Source organism: Equus asinus, chromosome 15, assembly GCF_041296235.1.
Source record: "Equus asinus isolate D_3611 breed Donkey chromosome 15, EquAss-T2T_v2, whole genome shotgun sequence".
NCBI lineage: Eukaryota > Metazoa > Chordata > Mammalia > Perissodactyla > Equidae > Equus > Equus asinus.
In genome coordinates, this window is record NC_091804.1 from 2259331 (window position 1) to 2281553 (window position 22223).

The following is a 22223-nucleotide window of genomic DNA, read 5'->3' on the forward strand; positions in this document are numbered from 1 at the left end:
GGAAGATTGGCCCAAGCTAACATCTGTTGCCAACCTTCCTCTTTTTTCTTTTTTTCTCCCCAGAGCCCCAGAATATAGTTGTATATCCTAGCTGTAGGTCCAGACACATCTGTTTTTAACGACTACTTTCTTCAAGAGAATTTTATCTCCTACTATGGTCTATGTTTGCCTACTTCTTTCTCCATCTCTCCTGTCTCACACCACACACATGAGTGTACACATGCACACATGTACACACACAGACACACGCAAGCAACACAGCTCACTCATAAGGCTGTATCGCCCTCAGCCCTCTCTCTGTGACTATTGTTGACAACGACATACGAAGAAACACCAACTCCACCAATTCAAAGAGACCTCGCAGAGGAGGACTGCTGCTTCTGCCAAGGGGTCTCCAGGCCCAGGGACCCATCCACCTAGGACTCTCAGGCAGGAAGAAGTCTTAAGCCAAAGGAAGCTTCCAGAAGGAAGCTAAGTTAGCAACTACTGGGTTTAAACCTCTAGAAGTGGTTGTTACCCAATGAAAAAAGGATTCCTCCTTGGATTTGCAGTGGGAAATGGAGCCAGACGTCACCCCATCCTTTGTACTCAGTGATAAACTCATTCCTGGTGGGGAGCCATCAAGCTGACCAAAGGCGAGGAGTCTCCCTTGAAGCCAGGAAGGAGGAATTGGACATGCCCATCTTTCACCATCACCTAATATGAAACTAGAAACCAAACTGGCAAGCAGAAAGGCATGCATGAGGAAACGTGTTGGTGCACCATTGTCTCTTCATAGAGAAAGGCAGACACAGCGGTGAGTGTGCTCCAGAACCCCCTAGGCATCCGCACACTCCTTCTTCATCACGACGAATTCACCATTCCAGGGGAGCGCTCCCACCACAAAGCTGCACATTACTCTCTGAAAAAGACCACCACCACAACAAAAATTAGTAGTGTGACAAAAGAAAAAGAAAAAATTGTTCTGTTGCTAGGTATCAGCTCAGGAATATGCTGGAAGATGGGTCATCACTCATCAAGGAAAACTCCCAGAAATCTGCTAGCTAGAGGCTGCAGACTGTTCCATCAGCAGTTACCCATGGGAGTCTCTGTGCCCACATCATCCGCAGATAGACAGCAAATTCTAACAATTTCATATTTTGGTGGGAGATCACCTTGTAAACTTGATTTTATTTTTAATTATCTTTAATATTTTCTATAATGTAAATGAAGCAATTCTATGTAGATATAAACTAACGTATGTTATCTTAATAATTAAATCATTCCTTTTGTTCTAATAACAAGTCAGGGTAAGAACAATTTAGAGGGTTCTAGAGCCTAACACACCTTTAATTTCAAAGATTTCTTCTCTCTCTTTCAAAACATCATTGAAATGACAAATGGAATATTTTATGTGTGTGTGACAGATGGATGAATGGGTGGATGGCTGTTGTGTAGATGGGTGGATGGATGAGTGGGAGGATGGGTGGATGGGTGAGTGAATGAATGGCTGGCTGGATGAATGGATGGGTGGGTAGATAGAGAGATGGGTGGATGGATGCTTGGATGAGTGGATGGATGAATGGGTGGATGGATCATTAAATAGGTGGAAAGATGCATGAATGGATGGATAGATAATGGATGGATGGATGGATAGATAGATAGATAGATAAGCAGGCAGATAGTAGTCCTGGAAAAACAGCAGAAGATATCTTAAATAATTGACTGGAAATATTGAGGTACTTCCAGGAACGATGAGGCAAATGGAGTCAGAGAGAAGGAAGTTTGGTCTCTGATGAGTATTGAACACATGCAAAGGGGGACTATGGAGGCCTCCTTTCCCCACAAACCCACAAAAAAAATCCCAAATTAAGATGGTTTTATGGGTAAATTACATCAAACCTTGGGAACCAAAGGCTCCTTTGGTTTTTAAACTGATCCAGAACACAGCAAAAGATGGAAAGCCCCCATCCATGGAGTGGGCTCCAAGAAGCATGCCCCCCAGGCACTCAGAGAGAGCAGAAATTTGCTGTTAAAGAGATGGGAATGTCAGGTGTGCACATGGACACCAGGTTCAACAAAGCAGTCCAGCCAAAGGAATAAGGAATGTTCTATGCTGTATCCATGTGGGGTTGCCCAGACAACTTGATAAAGATGAACATTCACCAAACAAGCTTACACACTTGTTATCTACGTACCTGTCATCACTTTCAAAAACCTACAATCTGCTAATGTGGTTGAGAACTAACCACTGCCAATCAAATAAAGTTATAAAACCACACATACACAAAGACAAGTGTACCATATTCCAAACATCTAAGAATGGCTCAACATTAGGGAATCTATTATTTTAATTAACCACACTATGGGTCAAAGAAGAAAAGATATTCAATATACTTAGTAGAAGTTGAAAGAATATTGGATAGAAGAAAACCTTCTGAATTTTAAAAATAACTCCAGATAAGAGAGAATTGGGGGAAGTTCAGAAATCAGTACTTGATGCAATAATTAATAGTAGGATATAAATACTGAAAACATTCCCGTTAAATCCAGGAATAAGAAAAACAGTCCAGCATTCTTACTTTTCAACATTATTCCAAAGGCTCAGAAAGAAAGAAACAAAGTTTTCATTATTGATAAATTTGTGCTTAAAAACATACGCCATAAAACCAGGGTGTCCCTGGAAAACTTACATACAATCAACGAGCTCCTTGAGAATAATTCTCCTCAATTCTCTTTAATATTTCCTACAGACAGGTAAAAAGCAACAACTTTCCCATAATCCCAAAAAGCCTAGTAGAAAATATAAATTTAAACCAACCATGCTTTTACCAACGGTAAAAGATAAAACCGCTTAAGCGTTTGTCCCGGCAGGTATCTACTATTAACTGGACCTGATGAGACTCGCTCAGTTTGAGCACACAGAGGTGGCGTGAGTCAGACATCACGGGAGCGCACTTCACTAATGGTCCCTTGCGATCTCCTGTGCTATGGCTCTGTAAAGCAGTGGTGCTCAAAGGAGGGTCCCGTGGCCAGCAGCAGCATCACCTGGGAACTTGATAAGAATGCAGATCCTTGGATTTCACTCTGGACCTATGAATCAGAACCTCTGCAGATAGGACCCCGCTGTCTGGGTTTATCAAGGCCTCCACGTGATTCTGCTGCTCACTCACGTTGGAGAAGCACTGGTGTAAACAAAGGGGCAATGCCTTTTGGTCAAACCTGCAGAAAGCCTGGGGCCGAAGCACTTGGATGGACAATCCGAGGCTCTCACTACCTCTACCTCTGAGGTCAGAAATACAGGGTTGAGGCCAAAAGTCCCTGGACCAAGCCAGCCCTTTGGTTGGGAGACTTTGGGCTGTTCCCTGACCTTCATGGAAACTGGGCTGAGCCCGGCAAGAATCAGCTGTCAGCCTGGGAGGATGGCGACACAGTCTGGCCTAGACACTGCTTATTCTCCAGCACCCAGAATAGCACCTGGGGCAAAGTAAGCTTTGATGGGCCGTGAGTGAATGAATTTCCTTTTGTGCCTTCATAAGGATGAGCAACTGTGGGGTCAGAAACAGCTGTGTTGTTCATCCAGGTCTAAGAGGGCAGATTTTCAGTGACTACGTGTTAGCAGATTTTCCTGCACCAAGAGGCCAGTGTTGATGGAGCCCTTGCAATAGGAGTGACCTTGTCAGCATCTTGTCCCCAGAACAAGAGGTGAGGAAAGACTCAGAGGGTCCGCCACATTCTGCTGCCCTGCACCCTCTGCTCCAAAAACCACAGGGTTGACCACTTCTGGCGCTAAACACTGGGAGTAACCCAGACCTCAAAGAGTGAGTCTGGACACTCTGTTCTCTCTGGGGTTCAGAGCAGCCAAGACCATCACAGACAGTCGGTTTGTCACCTACCTTTTCCAGCTTGATGTTTTCTTGAACGATACAGTTTTCGTTATTATCCGAAAGCTTTCTGCAATTGCTGCGGGCAATTTCAACATCGATAAAGTATACCAAACGATCTGTGACCTGTCAATTAGCAATCAGGCAATTTTATTCAAAAAAGTTTTATTTTACTTTAAAAAGTTTTAGCAAACACTAAAAGAATCGCTCTCACTCTCATCCTCTCTCCCTTTCTCCTCCTCCGTCTAAACATACTTTTAGGAAAAGGCCTCTGACATCCGCTGCCTGGGTTCCTTTGCACACTCACACCGATACCAGCTGCAGCCACTACCTAAAGCTGGATACGCAGGGAAAAGGCTCCTTCAGGGTGTGCGGCCTCCTTGAAGGCAAAACCTTCTAAGTCCATTTTCTGTCCCAAAGTCCAGGGCACGTGCTCAGTGTGGTTGGGAGGAGGATGAGGCCACCAGAACCATCGGCTCTCCTGGGCCCCAGACGTCACAGGTCCACATGCACCAGGAGGGAGGGCAGACCCCTCGGCCACATAGGACTCTCCTCTCTGATTCCTTTCCCACCTCCCCTTTCAGATCCTGTCATCTGGTGACATCTCTTGCCCTTCGGGGCTACCCCCCAAAGCCCTGCCCACCACCTCCACAAGCAGTCTTCGAGGAATCCGTCTTCTGTTCTCCATGGAGCATGTAGTAAGCAGAGCAGCAGTGGGTTTACATCAAGGCATCCGTGTTCACTGATTCGTTCATGGTCAAACACAGGTAAGGCTACTCAGGACGTCCATTTACGCCTGTATTCATCGATTGTGAAAGATTACAGCAGGAGATGAAAGCAATGTCTGCAAGCGGGGTCCAGGCCACCTGGGCTCACCTGTTTCTATCAGGCCTTTCCCCAGTGCTTTCTCCAGGTCTGAATGAAGTTGTATTACATTTTAGCTGTGTTCCAAGGAATAACCAGGGACACTCTGGCCTGTGTTGTGGGGAGAAGCTGGTTAGAAGACATCAAGAAGTGACCAATAGAAGCTCCCCTTGGATTAGAGCCAGGTTTGTACTTAGGGAACCTCGAAACCCCATGGAGGTGAACCTGGTCACCAATAGAGCTTCCTGTGGTCGTGATACTTGCTCACCTTCACCAGGCACTGTTCACCGGGCTTTGCACGCGATATCTCCCCAGCCAGCACACCAGCCCTCTGGAGACAGGCTGTCACTCTTGATCTTTATCAAGTGAGGAAACTGAGGCACGGAGGAGCTAAATAACTATCCATCCAGTACGCAGCTAACCCAGAGCTCAAACCAAGGCGTTCCTGCACTAGAACTTGCATCCTAACCTCCATGCTTCACTCCCCTCCCTGCTAATCCAGCCAAGGGAAGGCCGAGGACTGCTCTGTGTTGATTCCTGGTAAACGCGAACCAGAGCTGTGCGAAGCTGGAGGCCATGTGGTTACATGGACATCTGCACTGGATCCTCACAACCCCTTTCTAAAAACAAGTCAACCAGAGTGATAGTTTTAAAACCCAAATCTGATCACCTTGATGCTAAGAACTCCCAGACCTGGTATTTTTTTGGCTTTTCAGTGCTCTAAGAGAGAGCCAAAGTCTTGCCCAGCCCCACGAGGCACTGCATGGTCGGGTCCCTGGCCAGTCACATTGGCTCCTTAGAGTTGCTGAAATGGGCCATGTGCCTTCCCACTAGCAACTTGCTGTGCCTGACTGCTCTTCCCCACCCCCATGCACCCCCAGAATCTTCCCTGGTCCCCTCCTGTAGCAGAGGCTGTGAGTGGTATGCCCCATGCTGTTCTCAAACACATTGCCAGTTCTGGGGGTCCCTGCCCAAGGGACTTCTTGCCACCAGTAGGAGTCAAGGGCTCCCAGAGCAGCTCTTAACCAATGACGGATGGCAGTTTGTGGATAAGGAGCCCAGCTCCTCACCTGCAGGGGGGACAACTCCATGGCGGGCTCTGCACCCTTCTCCCTGAGGCCCCAAGGTACACGGAACCCAGCTGCCCATGGTGGTCACCTGGTCAGTAACTCACCCTGCTCTGGCTGCCTCCCTGTCCTCTCTTACTTCCCCTCTGGCCTCCCGATGCTTCCGGGATGGCCTCCCGATGCTTCCGGGGATAGCCTCCCAAATAAACTACTTTCACCTGAATCCGAGCACAAGGGCTTGCTTCTGCGGAAACCCAAACACAAGCATTTCCCGCCTCCTTCACCTGTTTAACCCGTCCCTCTTCAGGTTGCATCCTCAATATCACCCCCTGGAGAGGTTGTTCTCAGCCTTGACTGCATATTGGGATCACCTGGAAGGTTTTAATGCCTACTGAGACGTGGGTCCCAACCAGAGACCATTTATTGGTGGCAGTGCAGCCAGTGGCGGTGAGAAACACTCTCTGAGGAGACCTCCCCCAATGCCCGGGCGCCGCACACCGTGCACCACAATAACACCAGAGCACACCTTCCTGGGTTAGCAGTTTTTCCTTCTAATTGAACTGCCGGCTCCCTAAGGTCTGTGATCACTTCTGTCCACCACGTTGCCCCATCTACAGCTGCTAGCATGGAAGGGTTTGTGAGAAATTTGCTACATGCATGTGCTACTTGGTACCAAAGAAAGCAAGCTGTGAACAGGACTAGGGATGTTACAAGAGCCAGAATCTGTTCCTTTATTTCAAAGGGCCAAGGGAGCATGCCTCCAGGTGGACTGTGGAGGGCACCCAATCCATAAAGGGTGCTGCGCCATCCACATAAGGCACTGGAAATACGGTGCTGACGGCTCACGTTTTCCCAGAGACATGGTCATAAGCGTCAACACGTAAACCGGCCTAGCCCCTGCTGACAGAGGCAGCGTTGAGAGGGTAAACGCTGAAGTGAGCTCTGCCGACAATGACTGACTGTTGAGTGTCTTTACAACTCATTCCTATGTGTTTCATGATGTAATTACCAGCCACACCACAACTAACTGACTGAGGCTGGGACAGGCAGCGGAATTCCAAAACCCAAGGCCTTTGCTCAGACATGGCAGTCAGGGCCTCATGCTGCCAACTCCAGGGGGCGTCACCCACACTGGAATCCAAGTAAGCAATGCTTCCCAGCAGCGGGCAACTCATGGCCCATGAGGAATGTGATATTTCTATAAACAGAAAATCACAATGCCTCCACTTCCCCTAAAGAAAGGTTGAATTCAAAGAATTAAAGAATATTGGAGGAGGCACCTTATTAGCTTATACATTAAATAGCACCTCGTGTTGATTTTCAATCTCACATTCCACATTATGTGGCTAGATTGAGATGTTGCCCATGGCAGCAGTATTACAAAATATTCATGGCGCTTAATTGGTCCCCCAACCTTAGCAAATACAAATCATGAACATTTGATTTGCAGTTTGGGGTTTAAATGAGTTAATATACGTAAAGTACTTGGAACAACAGTCCAAGCAGATATAGAAGGTGCACTGACGTTGCGGTCACATGCAAGTACACAAAGTACCTATCCACTTGAGCACTCCCATATTCAGGATTTCTGTCTGTCAATGTTTTTCTCAAATGCCCACTCTTTCAGCCTGGCTTCAGTCGGAGGCACCATATGCAAATATGCATATTTGGAGAGAACACCTTTACCTGCATCTTGACTTGCCCAATCTTGACCACCTGGAAGACGTACTTGTCCTCACTCTCTTTGTTGTACTCTTGCAGGGCAAACCACAGACATTGCCTCACGTTGGCATTTGAGGCACTGATGATGTTTAATTCCCTCCATGCCTTAAGCCTATTCTTTTCTGGGTCTGTGCTGGCCACCAGGGCCACCAGAATGGTGAACAGGAGCAGGCTGGACCCATGGGGTCTGGTCATGGTCCCTCCGTCCAGGGGCACAGGCACGCCTCCTCTGTTCTCAGGGCTGGAGCTGCGGGTGGCATGGGGTGACCACTGCTGCTGCTGCCGTAGGTTCAAAGATCTTACCACTATGGCATCAGCGCAGCCAGATTCAAGACAGAGCCATAAGGGTCACCCTATAGGGCTACCCCTGTCCTCCAATGAGACCCACCCATGAGAAGCCAGCTAAGGAGTCTCTGCTCTCAGCCTCCCACCCTCGTCATCCTGTGTCGTGGCTGCAGCTGCAGGTCCAGGGAGAGCGCTTAGAGCCAGATGCGCCGACACCTACCCTGTGTGCCTCACGGCCCACTCCTGTCTCTGCGCCTCAGGCCTGAGAGATGTGGCTGGGAAAAGTGCCGCAGCCCCAAGGTTTCCTGGCTCTGGTCCTCTGTGGACTTCCAACCTGCCCCACCCCCCGGCTACTCCTTCCTCCTCGTGGAGTTGGGCTCTGACCCACACGCAGCCAGTGGGTCTCCCAGCTCTCCAGCACTTTCAGCCAGTGCCTATGCCATGGTCCAAGGGCCCCCTTGCCTCTGATCTCCGGTCTGTCTTCACCCTCTGAGTCCTCGCCCCTGCAGTGAGGTCATACTTTGTGATGTAACCCAACACCTGTGACCCTGCCTCAGTGAGGCCACCACTCACCTGCTGGCCACTGGCCTTCAGTCCAGGCAGCTCACACACAGCAGGTAAGTGCCTCCTGCTTCTGCCCTCAGAGTGGAGGGCCCCTCAGAGGCCGCCTGTGTTGTGACTCTGGCTTCCTAAATGTCTGGCTTCTGGAGTCCCTCTGTTTGGGCTAATAGCACCTCCCTTCAATGTCCTGCCAGGATGTAGGCCACATAAGCCACCCTGATGCCTGGGCCTATACCTGAGTGGGAGGGCGTACATGCACCCCTGGGCTCTCAGACATTCTGCGTCTCTGTGAACATCCCAAGTGGGTGTCCAGCAAGTTCCTGGAGGGGCAGAGAGGTGGGCATTTGTCCCAGAGTGCAAAGATTGATGGATGGGCTCTTGACCATGAGGAGAGATAATGTACAGGAAACAACAGATGGTCATAAATCTGCCAGGCAGGTTGTAAAACATGGCAGGGTATGAACACACCACATTGTATTTGAACTGTCTGCCTATCGATAGATTTTTTTTTAGTTGTTTCTCATTTTCAGCTGTTATAAACTGTACTGTAGTGGCCAATACTTTTCCAATACCTTTGCAAAATTACACAGATATTTCTGTATAATAAAAGACTAGATGGAAAATTGATGCAAAGGCTTTATACAAATTTAAATCTAGTATATATTGCCAAATTGCTAGTCACTTACTAGTAATGTATTCATGATCTTAAAATTTTGCTGCATGTTAAAAGCACTTGGGGAGTTTTAAAAATGCCAGGGTCACTCTCACCAGCAGAGTGAATTTCTGGGAGAGGGTCCCAGAAGTCAGCATATTTCAAAGTTTTAAAGTTCCTGCAGGTTCCCACGCACAGCCAAGTTAGAGAACCAGTGTACTGTATCTGTGTTTTCTGAATGTTAATGTGCATGTGAACCGCTTGGAATCTTGTTAAAATGTAGATTCTGATTCCATGGGTCTGGGGCAGGGCCGCAGATTCTGTATTTCTAACCAGCAACTCAGACCACAACTTGACAGTCCTTTCTTCTCCATATCTTTGCTTCAGCCGAGTTACTGTTTCTTAATTGGATAGGAGAACAATTATGTTTCCTTGATTTGTATTATTGGTCAAAGTTAAGCATCTTTCCATGTAGACTCAGTAGTTTTCCTTCCATTACTGTCCTGCCCACTCTTCCTAGGGCACAGTCTTTTCTTATCAGTGTCCAGGGCTGTGGGGATGCGTTAGCGAGATTAACGTTCCATTTTACATATGTTCAGCAAGACTTTTTCCCAATTTATCTTCCATCTTTGGAATTTATTCATAGTTGATTTTTGTTTTTAATATTTTCCATAAAAGAATTTTAAATTTTTATATAGATAAATATATCCACATTTTCCTTCATAGCTTCTAGCTTTTACGACAACTTTTATTTTAAAAAAGCCTTCTTGACTTAAAAAAATTAACCCATTTATTTTATTTATATTTTCATAATTTGTAAAATAATCAAATACCCCTCACTTCTGGTGAGCGTGTAAACTGGTACTATCTTTTTGGAAAGCAAGTTGACAAAGCACATTAAAACCCTTAAAAGTAGCCATGTTCTTTGACCCAGCAATGCCACTTTAAGTTATCTCAAAGCTATAATAGAAGTTAAATTTTTTCACTGAAAGATGTTGACTGCAGCCTTACTTAAAAGAGCTAAAACCTGTTAACATTTAAATAGCCACCTTTAGTAAAATATATAAATGCGTTACAGTATGAATAAAATGAGCCTCTTACATTACCTTAAAAACTGTGTATTTGAGGAATTCTCAATGGTGTCAGAAAATGCTCATGAAAAAATAAATTAGATACAAGATGCAAAACACTAAATATGATCCAATTTTTTGTAAATAAAAATATTTTATTAAAAAATGCAGGAGAATCTTGACCATACTTGGACTGCGTGAGCACATCTCCAGCAGCCTCTCCCCCCTCACCAAGCACCACCTCAGGGCCTCGCCTCCCCCGCCAGGCGGGGCCTCCCCTTGGGGGCTGGCTGTTGCCTCTTCTGGTGTTCCTCCCTCCTCTCCACGCAGTGGCTCACGCCACCCTGTTTGTCAACACAAATGTCATTTCCACAGAGCCCCCGCCAACCCAAATCTATAACACCTCTACCAGCTATTCTTCCAGCTACTCCCAACGACTCTTCTAGCTGCTGGCCTGGCAGCTCTTGTTTTCACCTCCCTGTTTATTCCCTCCACATCATTTATCCTAACCTGCAGTACTTTATTGGTGAATTTCTTTATCCTATGTCTTTCCTCTCAAGAAATAAAATGGGCTTTCTAGGGACAGGGAACCCTTTCAACTGCTCATCACTATGCCACCAGAGCCTGGAACAAGGCCCAGCATGGAGTATATGTGAACATTTTTTGAGTGAATGAACAATGGTTTTGCTTTGATGAAAGAAAGAAATATTAATTTCTGATTTTTCTTTATATTTGTATTTCTTCAAATTTCTATATTATATATGCATTACTTCAATAATTAGGGGAAAACATCCTTAGCATGGTTACGATGGTATGTAAATAAAAATGGGATTAGATTAAAGAGCAGTTCATGTGCTTAAGACAGAAGGTTGAGGAGGAGCTAGGGGTGTGAGGGCCATGAATGGGCTGCACATGACTTTGATCATTTGTCACCTCTAGGGAGTCAGCCGCATGGGCTCCTCCATCCCTTTTGCCTCCCAATCCCTCTGCCACTGGGGTCAGGATGCTTCAGGCACTATCCACACAAGGCTTGACTCAGGGGAGACCCTGGTTCCGGGAAGCAGATCCAGCTCTAGAGACTGCAGCAGCCTCTTCCTAGGGGCCTGTGTTCCCATAGAGATCAGGGCATGTAGGTCCCGGTTCCAATTCTATTGTAGCCAAGGGTGGCCCTTAGGCCAGGGACCTAATCACTTAGGAAGCCAATATCCATATCTGTAAAACGAAGACAAGCCTTCTCTGACCCCCGATGGTTCCCATGACCCAACGAAATCTGGGTGATTGGGACCCCTCAGGAGGGGTACCCATGTAGATTGGGACATGACCTGAGCCTTCACTGGGTTTCATGATACGAGTCATTCATTGCCCCTTAGGCCAAGGGGCTCATGACGGACAAGCCACAAGACAAGCCACAAGACACAGCCCAGCAGACATGGAGCCTGCTTCAGAGGGTCTTCAGTGCCAGGAGCCCCACCACTCCGGGGCCCACTGAGTCTGGACTGCTGGAGTAACTCCACCACCTGCCCCTCACCCTTTCCTAATTAACTACCAAGACCAAAACACCTGTTGGACTTTCTCTGACTCCAGGGTGCATTTGAGTCTTTTGTTCGCTTGCTTTTTTCTTTTCTTATGAACCCTAGCTGCCCAGAGTTTGGCTTAAATGTCATGCTTTCCTTTGTTCGTGACACTCCCAGCACTGGTCTATGCATGGCTGTACAACACAATGAACACCCATGAATCCATCACGCAAACAAGAGCTAGAATATTATCATATCTGACACTGTGTGCTCCTTCACTGTCCAGGGTGCCACCAGAGGCAACAGGAAAATGCAGGAGTGTCTCTGTTCTGATAAAACTATTTACAGAAACAGGCAGCGGGCCAGATCTGGTCTTTGGGCCATAGTTTTATCATTCCCACTTAGGGTAGTAAGTTGAACCACAGGGAATTACCAATATTGGACTGGTATGGATCTACAAAAATAGTGACTTCAAATGGTTCAGCCTAATTGTACTCCTCAGGGATTTAGTTATTTTGGCCGCTAAGTCCACATTCCTCCAAGATGTCTCAGGTGCTCTGTCTGGAATTGTGACCTGGACTAAGGCTCTATATGGGATGAATTTAAGGAAGAGAAAGGTGATGCACCCCACAGTATAAAGGCTAAAGGTACCCTGAACCCTTGTAAATCACCTCCTTTGCTGCCACTCCATCAACCACCGCCTGTAGTGAGGGATCCACCCTTGAACCCTGATGAGGCGATCTTGAGAAGAGGCAGTCCCCATAAAATGCAACTCATCTGTGTTGGTTTTCTATTGCTGCTGTAACAAATCACTACAAATTGAGTGACTTAACACAGATTTATTATCGTACAATTCTGAAGGTCAGGAACACGAAACGGCTTCACTGGGCTGAAATCAACTTATGGCCATGGCTGCATTCCATTTGGAGACTCTAAAGGAAAATGTATTTCCTTGCCTTTCTAGCTTCAAGAGGCTGCCTAAATTCCTTGGCTCGTTGTCCCTTCCTCCATCTTCAAAGCTAGGCATGAAGCATCTTCAAATGTCTCTCTCTCCCTTTCTCTTTCAATCTCTCTTCCCTCTGCTGCTTCCATCATCACATCTCTGTCTCTGACTCTGATTCTGACCCTCCTGCCTTCCCCTTATAAGTCCCTTTGTGGTTACATCGGACCTACCCAGATAATCCAGGATAATCTCCCCATTTCAAGGTCCTCAATCACATTTGCAAAGTCCTACATGCAAAATGCGTTCACCCCACCTCAAGATTCCCATAGTTTCAACCCATTACACCACCAAGCCAGGAGATGTGAGTGGGCTATGCAGCTGTCTGAAAGCAGCTCCTTGACTCCACTGCTTTTCATCAGCTCCTCTTGCTAGAAGGAATCTGGCCTTGCCCTGTCCTTACCCCGGCGCCCTGGTACCTGCAGCCTTGGGAATTGCTGCCAGTTTCTATGGTGAAAAGGTAAGTAATAATTACCACAAAACAAGAGTCACCCCAGGAGTCTCATATGGTTTTTGTTTTGTTATACTTTGCTAGTTACTGGAATTTAAGTTTCCCTGTCACTTCTATAGTCTCTCTAGCATTGATCCGGGGAGAGAGCCAGCAGCCCATTCTAGTTCACCCTCTTGGCAGGAACTAGGAGCCACAGGGGTGAATAAGCGTGAAAATCACTCTCAAGTTAAATGAGCAATAACCACAGAACAGAGACAGAATGGAGCCAGCAAAGAAACTTCAATTTACTCATTGAAAGGTAGGGCAAATAAAATGAGAAAAGAAATAAAATAAAATGAAAAAATGCAGTAAATGGGAAATACTGAAGATGGCAGAGAAGACATCTAGTATAACAGTAATCAAAGTAACTCACTAAATATTGAGACTCACAAATTAGATTTTTTTAAAAGACCAACAGCACGGTGTCTATGAAAGATACATTTAAAACAAAAAGACACAAAGAAGATAAAAATAAAAGGAGGCAAAAATATTTCGGTAAATATGAAACGGAAAGAAAATAAGAGCCATCAATCTTAATAGATGACAAAATGAGGTTTAAGGCAAAAAAAAAGTCATAAGGAACTATGGTGGGCAAAATTCTAACATGACCCCCAACATATACCCCAGGTGATACATATTCTGTATAATCCACTCCCATTGATTATGGGTGGGACATAGGAATATGATGGGATATCATTCCCATGACGTGGTTGGGTTATATGGCAAAGAGGAAGATATTTTGCACAAGTAATTAAGGTCCCTAATCAGCAAACTTTGAGATAATACCAAGATCAATAAGATCAAATGAGTCCTTTAACATAAGGTCTAGAGAAGAGTTTCACTTCCAAGATGGCAAAGTGAGGAGCTCCATGGGCCCATTTCCCATGGGAATGCAAGGAACCCAGACCCCAAAACAATCCAGCAAAAGAAGAACAAAGTTGGAGAACTCACACTTTCCAATCTCAAAATTTATTACGAAACACACACAAAATTATTCCACAGTAGTCATAACAGCACGGTACTGACATAAGGATAGATGTATAGATCAGTGGAGTAGAATTGAGAGTCCAGAAATAAACTGTCACGTTTCTAGTCAGTTGATTTTTGACCTAAGACAATTCAATAGGGAAAGAAGAGTTTTTTCAACAAGTGGTCCTGGGGCAACTCAATATCCACATGATGAACAATGAAGCTGGACTCCTATCTCACACCACATACAAAAATTAGCTCAAAATGGATTAAAGACCTAAATGTAAGAGCTAAAACAATAAAACTCTCAGAAGAAAACATAGGTGTAAATCTTTGTGAGTTTCAATTAGGCAATGATTTCTGCAGTACGATACCGAACGCATAAGCAACCAAAGAAAAAATAAACTGGACACAATCAGAATGAAAAACCTTTGTGTTTCAGGGGACACTATCAAGAAAGTGAAAAGATAACCCACATAATGGTATAAAATTTTTGAAAACCATATATGACTTAAGGGATTTGAATCTAGAATATACAAAAAACCATTACAATTCACTAACACAAAGACAACCCAATTAGAAGTTGGGCAAAATATTTGAATGGACATTTCTTCAAAGAAGATATACGATGGCCAAGAAACACATGGAAAGGTGTTTCCCTTCATTACTCGTCAGGGAAATGCAAATCAGAACCGCGATGAGCTGCCACTTCACCCGACTAGGATGACTAGGGTCAAAAGATGGACGATAACAAGTGTTGTCGAGCTTGCGGGGAAAGTGGAATCCTCATAAACCCCTAGTGGGAACAGAAAGTGGTGCAACCACTTTGGAAAACAGTCTGGTAGTTCTTCAAATGGTTAAACACAGAATTACCGTATGTTCCAGACATACCACTCCTAGGTATATACCTAAGAGAAATGAAAAATTACATCTACAGAAAAACTTACACACAAATGTTCACAGCAGCATTATTCATACTTCCTGAAAAGGGGGAACCAACCCATGTGTCCCACAAATGAAGAATGGATAACTATAATGTGGTATATGCATACAATGGAATATTATTGGACAATGAAAAGGAATGAAGTACTGATACACACTACAGCATGAATGAACTTTGGAAGCATTGTGCTAATTTAAAGATGCTAAGACACTAATATTGTATGATTCCATTTATATGAAATGTCTACAATAGGCAAATCCATATGACAGAAGGTTATTTGCTGGTAGGACTGGGGTGGGGAGAGATAGGGAACTAGAGAGTGGTGGCTAAGACGTGTGGCATTTCTTTTTGAGATAATGAAAATGTTCTAAGATTGAGGCTGGTGATGGATATAGAATTTTATGAATATAGTAAAAGACACTGAATTGTGCATGTTAAATAGGTGAATTGTATGGTATATAAGTTATATGTCAACAAAGGTTTTTTTTTAAAAAGAAAAAAAAAGCTAATCTAGAGGTAAGAGTCAAGAAGCAGCAGAGACCCTTGCCGGTTGGCCTTGAAGAAGCAAGCTGCCATGTTGCACAGAAGGTCCTGGGGCAGGGAACAGCAGCCAGCCTCTAGGGCTGAGAGCCTCAGTCCTACAACCACAGGAACTGGACTCCGCCACCCACACATGAGCCTGGAGGAGGACCCCGAGCCTCAGAGGAGTCCTGGCTAACACTCTGATTACAGCCTGGAGAGACTCTGGTCAGAGCATCCAGGTGAGTCTGACTCAGAATGTGAGATAATAAGTGGGTGTTGTTTTAAGCTGCTAACTCTGTGGTTATTTGTTACGTAGCATAGAAAACTAATATAGGAGTGAAAATAGACAAAAGAAAAAATAAGACAAGAAGATACAATCATCAAACTCTTTGTAGGCCCAGCAGGGCACTGTAACACACACTAGCAAGAAATGAGAGAACCGCAGGGGAAAATAGATAAGTGTTCAGCTTTTTATCTGATAGATCTGAAGCCAAAAACACAAGCAGAGATGAAAAGACCTAAAGAACACATTAACAACCTTTAGTATAAAATGCCATACCCGACGTTAAAATTCACAAATTTAGGGATGTTTGTTCAACAAAAGATACCATTAACAGGAGCCGGCCCTGTGGCGTTGTGGTTAAGTTTGTGCTCTCCACTTTGGTGGCCCAGGGTTTGCCGGTTAGGATCCTGGGCGTTGACCTGTGCACCACTTATCAAGCCACACTGTGGCAGGCATCTCACATATAAAATAGAGGAAGATAGGTATGGATGTTAGCTCAGGGCCAATCTTCCTCAAAAAAAAAAAAAGATACTATTAACAAAAGTCAATTGACAGATGGCAGTACAGACAAAGACATTTGCCATGTCTGAAACTAACAAGGAATTAATGTCTAGAACAGAAAATCAAAGTGGAGATGAACCTAATCATCAATAGAACTTCCTGTGTTTCTCAAAATCTCTGTTGTGAAGGACCAGTTCATTATTATTATCATTCCTATACTTACCTCAGAGCGGACTGGTAACAAACAGGTGGGCACCAGTCCACAGACCATACTTTGAAAGCAGTCACTTAGAAAACTTAAGAAAGGCAAAGATATTATCAGAAAAAAAAAAGCAATCTGAAAAAATGAATTAATGTTATGAGTCAGGAATTCTCTGAGAGGAAAGCTAAGAGACTGAGCTCATTGAAAAATGTTCACACCCATTGGTAACCAAAGAAGTGCAAATAGGTACCACCAGTGAAATAGGCTACTCCTTTTCACCTACTAGCCTCTTGAAAATGAGAAAGCTCAGTGAGACTGGTGATGGACGCACAAGAGGCCTGCGTGGCTGGTGGGGATGAGTACTGGTGCCCCCATTCTGCAGGGCAAATTGAGGGTTTGCAAACCCCAAGACACAGCAAGTCCATTCCTGAGTACCAGTCCAGAGAATTTCTCAGGATGTCCACAAGGAACCTAAAGGAAGAAGTTCGGATGGAAGAAGGGGTGGGTAAAAGGGGTGGGTAAAAGGGGTGGGTAAAAGGGGTGGGCCCTCCCCCACAGAGACTGTGCAAGAGTTCAAAGCTAGACTAGATGGACAGAGAGGCAGGAAGAATCTTTTAAAAGACAATGTTAACTGGAAAAAGTAAAATTTAAGATATAGAACATGACGCAATTACATAAATATCATGCACACAAAATAACGCTACCGATTCTTCAAGAGCACCAACATCAAGCTACAGACAGGCAGGAAAATGGCTGCCCAAGAAGAAAAGAGGCAGGGAACTGGAGTAGTAAAAAAAGGATGACTGGGAAGCAAATAAACCAGAGAGGACCCTGGGGCACTGGGGAGAACAAGTGGGAAGGGCTAGGAGAGAGAAAGTACTGAGAACTGAGTCAGAGTGCAGAAAAGCGCCTCTCCTCCTTAAGGAGGTCCCCCCTAAGCAGTGTCTCCCTTGAGCGCCGGCCCCTGAGAGGGAGGGGCGCGTGAGTCTGTGCTGTCAGCTCTCTCCAGAGAATGGAAAATGTGGGCACAAGTCTGACGTGGGGGCAGCTTCCACTCCCCACCCCCCGAAGCCGGCCAGCCACAGCCTTTGTTATCACCTGTGGTCGGGCCTGAAAGGCTACAATGGATGTTGGCAGGAAGCAGGAGAGAGCCCTCAGAAGGTGCTGTCTCTTAGCAGCACATCCTCCAGCGCCATCCTAGTCTTTGGGTCACTTCGAGGAGACAGCCAGGTCCAGGAATCGGGAAGTTCTGCAGGAAAGAAGGAGGGAGCTTCTTCCGAGCTCAGGACGTCTCTCACTCACCTTTTCTTACTGATTTCTAGCTTAATTTCACTGTCGCTACAGAACAGTCTGCCTGGTATCAGGTTTGTGAATTTTGTTGAGAATTACTTTTTGGTACACAATTGATCAATTCTGAAAATGTTTCCTGTGCACTTGAAAAGAGCACACATTCACGGTCAGTATTTCACCGACATTCCATAGAAGTCAAAAAGGGCAATTTGATATGTGCTGTCCAGAACTTCTGCATCAGAACTTCAGAACCTGACTGATTTGTTGTGTCGGGTTAGTTTTTTCGTCCCTGGAGTTGTGTCTCATACTCTCTCCCTATGATTGTGGGTTTGATTATTTCTCCTTTTTATTTTTTCTGTTTTTGCTTTGAGTATTTTGAAAGAGGCGCCTACACGCTTGGAGTTGTTATATCTTCTCAGTAGATGAACACTTTCATAGTAAAATATCCATCTTTATTTCAGGCAGTGCTTCTTGTCTGAGAGTTTATGTTATGGGATATTATACTGTCACACTGACTTTTTTAGTTAGCACTGGCATAGTATACTTTAATCCATCCTTATTTTTCCAAAATCTCTGTGTTTTTGTACCTAACATGTGTTTCCTTTTTTGCTAAGATTCTTTTGCTCTTCCAACAGTCAACTAAACTTGTCTTTTAATCAGAACATTCAGTCCATTTATATCACTCTATTTACATTTACTCCTCTGCCAGCTTTGTGCTATTTTCATGTATATTAATTCTATATGTATTTTACAATCTTCGACACAATATCATTTTTGACAGTCAATGTATCATCTAGGTTTATCTACATATGTATCCTTTTGTGTATTGTTTCTTTCTTCCTACCACACTATTTTTCCATCTGGGATTCTCTTCTGCCCAGAGAATTCCTTTAGTATTTATTTTAGAATGCTTATACTGGCAACAAAAACATTCCACTTTGTTTTTTTAAAATAACTTTGTTTTGTACTCATTTTTGAGAGAGATTTTTGCTAACTAAGGAATTCCAGGCCCGTGGTTAATTTCCTTCAGCACTTAGAAGATGCATGACAGTATCTTCTAGTGTTTGTCTTAGAAGATGCATGACAGTATCTTCTAGTGTTTGTCGTTCCTATGTGAGGTCGGCTGAAAGCCTGATGGTTGCTTATTTGAAGATAAGATATCTTTTCACCTCTGGCTGATTTCAAGACTTTTCGCCTTAAATTTGATTTTGAACTCTTCCATGCTCAGCTGTGAGGCTCTTTTATTATATCCAACTTGTAGTTTGTAACATTGCTTAAATCAATGGCTTGATGTCTTTGGTGAGTTCTAGAAAATTCAGACTTTACATTTGCAGACATTTCCATCCTCTGGCCTGCCTCCTGGGTTTGGCGGGGGTAGGGGGGGAGGCGTGCGGGGGAGGTCTGATTCTCTCTTCAGCTGTTCCTAATGTGAGGTTAACCTGCCTATTGCGTTATTCACTTCTCTTATTGTATTTTTCAGTCCTAGGACTTTCCTTTTATTCTTTTTTCATAGTTCTCCTTCTTTGTATGATCCATCTTTTAATCCCTTGAATCTATTCATCCTGGCTACGTTAAAGTCCTACAGTGTCTAAATATTTTTTCAGATTTGTTTCTATTATTTATTTTTGCTCTTGACTTATCCATGAAATCTTGTCTTGTTTCTAACTATTTTTGATTGAGTGCTGAACATTCTGTGTTTTAAAAATGTAGAACTGATTTGAGGCTTTGTATGATTTGGTTAATATTTTAGATTTATCTGACAGCTATGCACAGGATAGAAGCCACAGAAAAGGTCCACATGAAATATAGACCGTTTTGGAGATAACAGGTATCATTACGTAAAGAGTCGCAGATTCTGAAAGCGAGGCGCAGCAAGGAGACCGCGGAGGAGAAGGGAAGATTGTTCAGGGTCTATGGGGTGCTGGGGGGGACCGGGGCAGATGCTGAGGGGCAGCACCTGGGTGTGGGGCACTTGAAGACAGAGGCGAGGGGCTCATCCTGACGCCTGTGGTGGTTTGGGACACTGCTTTGTTGGTTTTGATCTGCTGATGCTGGTCCTGGGCAGACACATGACCTCATAAGAAAGGACAGGAAAGCAGATACACAACAGCAGTTTCTGCAGCAGGTGAGTTTCTTCTGAAAATAATGTTTGGAAAGCATCACAGAAAGAGCTAACAAGCAGCCAGTCAGAAGAGTTTCTGAGCCTTTGTTTCTCTGCTGATCCCTGGGGATCTTTGTGTTTGGAAACCAAGGAGTTAAAGGGAAATGGGTGATAGCGGTGCTGGACTCAGTCCTTGAGCTCACTTCCAGAAAATCATGGTAAGAAACCCTGAGACTAGCTGCCAGTGCGCTGCCACAGAAATGGGAAAGGGAGCCGGGGCGAGGGTGAGCAGAGGATTTTACCACGGTGGCCTTGCAGGGGGCACAGCTCTCCCCTCTCCTCCACCTCCTTCCTTCCCGCTTTGAGGAGCCCAGTGCTGAGATCTGGGTTAAACCCCCGTTTAAGGAGGGGGGTCTCAGCAAATATATTCCAAAGATCCCTGCTCCTTCAAACCAGGTAATCGGGTAAAACATTCTGGGTTTCGTGGAAATCAGCAATTCCTGAAATACATGTCAATTTTTCTATTGTGTGCTTGTATTACAACTTTCAAATAGATTTTTACTCCCTACTGATTTGGGACCCCTGGTGACCGGGTTAATCTGGAGAGGTCTCTCCAAGATGCAATGGCACAGGATGGGCTGCTCCCAGGACTGACTGCCCTTAGAGACGGATGCGTCACTCAAAAACTACTAAGGTGGGCTCATCAATGACAACGGTGGCAGGCACAATATTCACCCACCCCACCAAAGACCCCTAGGCAGCCCACGTCCTGTGAACATCAACTCAGTGAATGGGCCGTGTTTTTAATCCCCAATTCTGTGAGAGCACAAAACAGAGGAAAGACACAAGCCACAAACAAGATACACTAACTGCAATTTACACAATTTCTAAATATTGTCGTCCCCTGGAGAACCATTTCCACACCTTGGCCACAAATGCTAATCATCTGGGATTGCATGTATGTCTGATGTTGGGTCACAGAGATTCTTTTGTGGTAGAGAGGGGGGTGTGGCCTGGTCTCTAGATTTGTAAAATGACACCCATGTGGTTTCATGGGGATGAAGAAAGGCAATGAGTGACATACGGTCAAAAGAGCAGGACCCCAGGACTGCCTGATGTGAAATGGGAACTGGAAGTGACACAGCTGCCAACTGCGAGGAATGCCACCTAGTGCTCAGGGAGGGCTGGCTATCTGTGACCCATGAACAGTGGCTTGACCTCTTGGAACCTGAGTGCTCTCATAGCCAAGGTGGGCAATAGGCCAGCTTTGCTGGTAACACAGACAAGCCCTTGTAAGTTTATATATGCTCCTATCAAAGTGCTGGGACTTGACACAAACTCTACTCATAGACAGGTCAAAAGAACCAAGACTTTGGCTGTGCCAAGGGGAGGCGTTCCAACTTGGGGAATTTTGTCCCATCAGCACTTATGGCCTCTTCACAAGAACTGGTTAAACAGGAAACAGGCACTGTCAACCAGAGACACTCAAACCAGACCCACAGGGACCCAGGAGGAGCAGGGGAACCCCTCAGATCTCCCTTCTCAAGTATTCCCCCAGGTGGCATGGCCATGGCCTCACTGTCCCAGTCATTCCCCATACCCTCCATGCCCTCCATCTCTCTGTCCCTCCAGGGCTGCTCCCCACCAGGACCCAAGAAGAGAGAGCTGCTCATCAGGGTGGGTGTCTGTCACCATGGTGCCTGTCCCAGGGGGAGTGATTGGTGTTGGTGGCCAAGGAGGCCAGGTTGGGCCCTCATGGGGGAATAAATGGCTCGGGGAGCAGGTGGGGACGTGGTGACTGGAGCTGCCAAATTCTGAGCCATCCCTGCAGTCCCTGGAGAAGACATCCTCATCAGTCAGGCCTCCTGGAGCAGATGCCCCTGATGGGGCCCAAGAGGGCAGAGCCTTCTCTCAGCTCCAGTTGCCCCCCACCACCCGTGTGTCTGGGTGTAGCCCACCTGGAGAAGCACCACCCACTGTGAGTCTGGCCCCAGACACGGAGGCGGAGGGGATGTGGGTGGCTGTTCCCCGACAGAACTGTCTGCATTCCTTTGGAGAGAAATGGATGAAGGGCATGGTGGGATTGGAGATGAGTGAAGGAACAAATGGCAGAATGAATGAATGAGCACACAAACCATCCAGTGGGGCCCTGCCAGAACCAGTAAGGGCAGCCTCACACCAACTGGGGGGTTTGCTCTACTCAACGCTCCGCACCTGCAGCCAAGGTAAGTGCTATAATGATAAATTCCCCGCCACTTGTCGCCGGCAGTGACATTCGTGGAGAATAAATGACCCGGGAGAGTGGAAAGCTGACAGGGACACAG

At 45.5% G+C, this 22223-nt stretch overlaps 1 protein-coding gene across 1 annotated transcript; it reads right to left on the bottom strand.

Moving 5' to 3' along the window:
* Window positions 1-817: 817 nt before the first annotated feature.
* On the bottom strand, window positions 818-7711 carry LOC106841780 (cystatin-8). The gene is made up of 3 exons (XM_014857966.3): window positions 7481-7711; window positions 3876-3989; window positions 818-901 (listed from the first exon to the last, which is right to left on the bottom strand). Exons 1-3 carry the CDS (start codon window positions 7709-7711, stop codon window positions 818-820), a joined length of 429 nt encoding a protein of 142 aa, XP_014713452.1.
* Between the last annotated feature and the right edge of the window lie 14512 nt (window positions 7712-22223).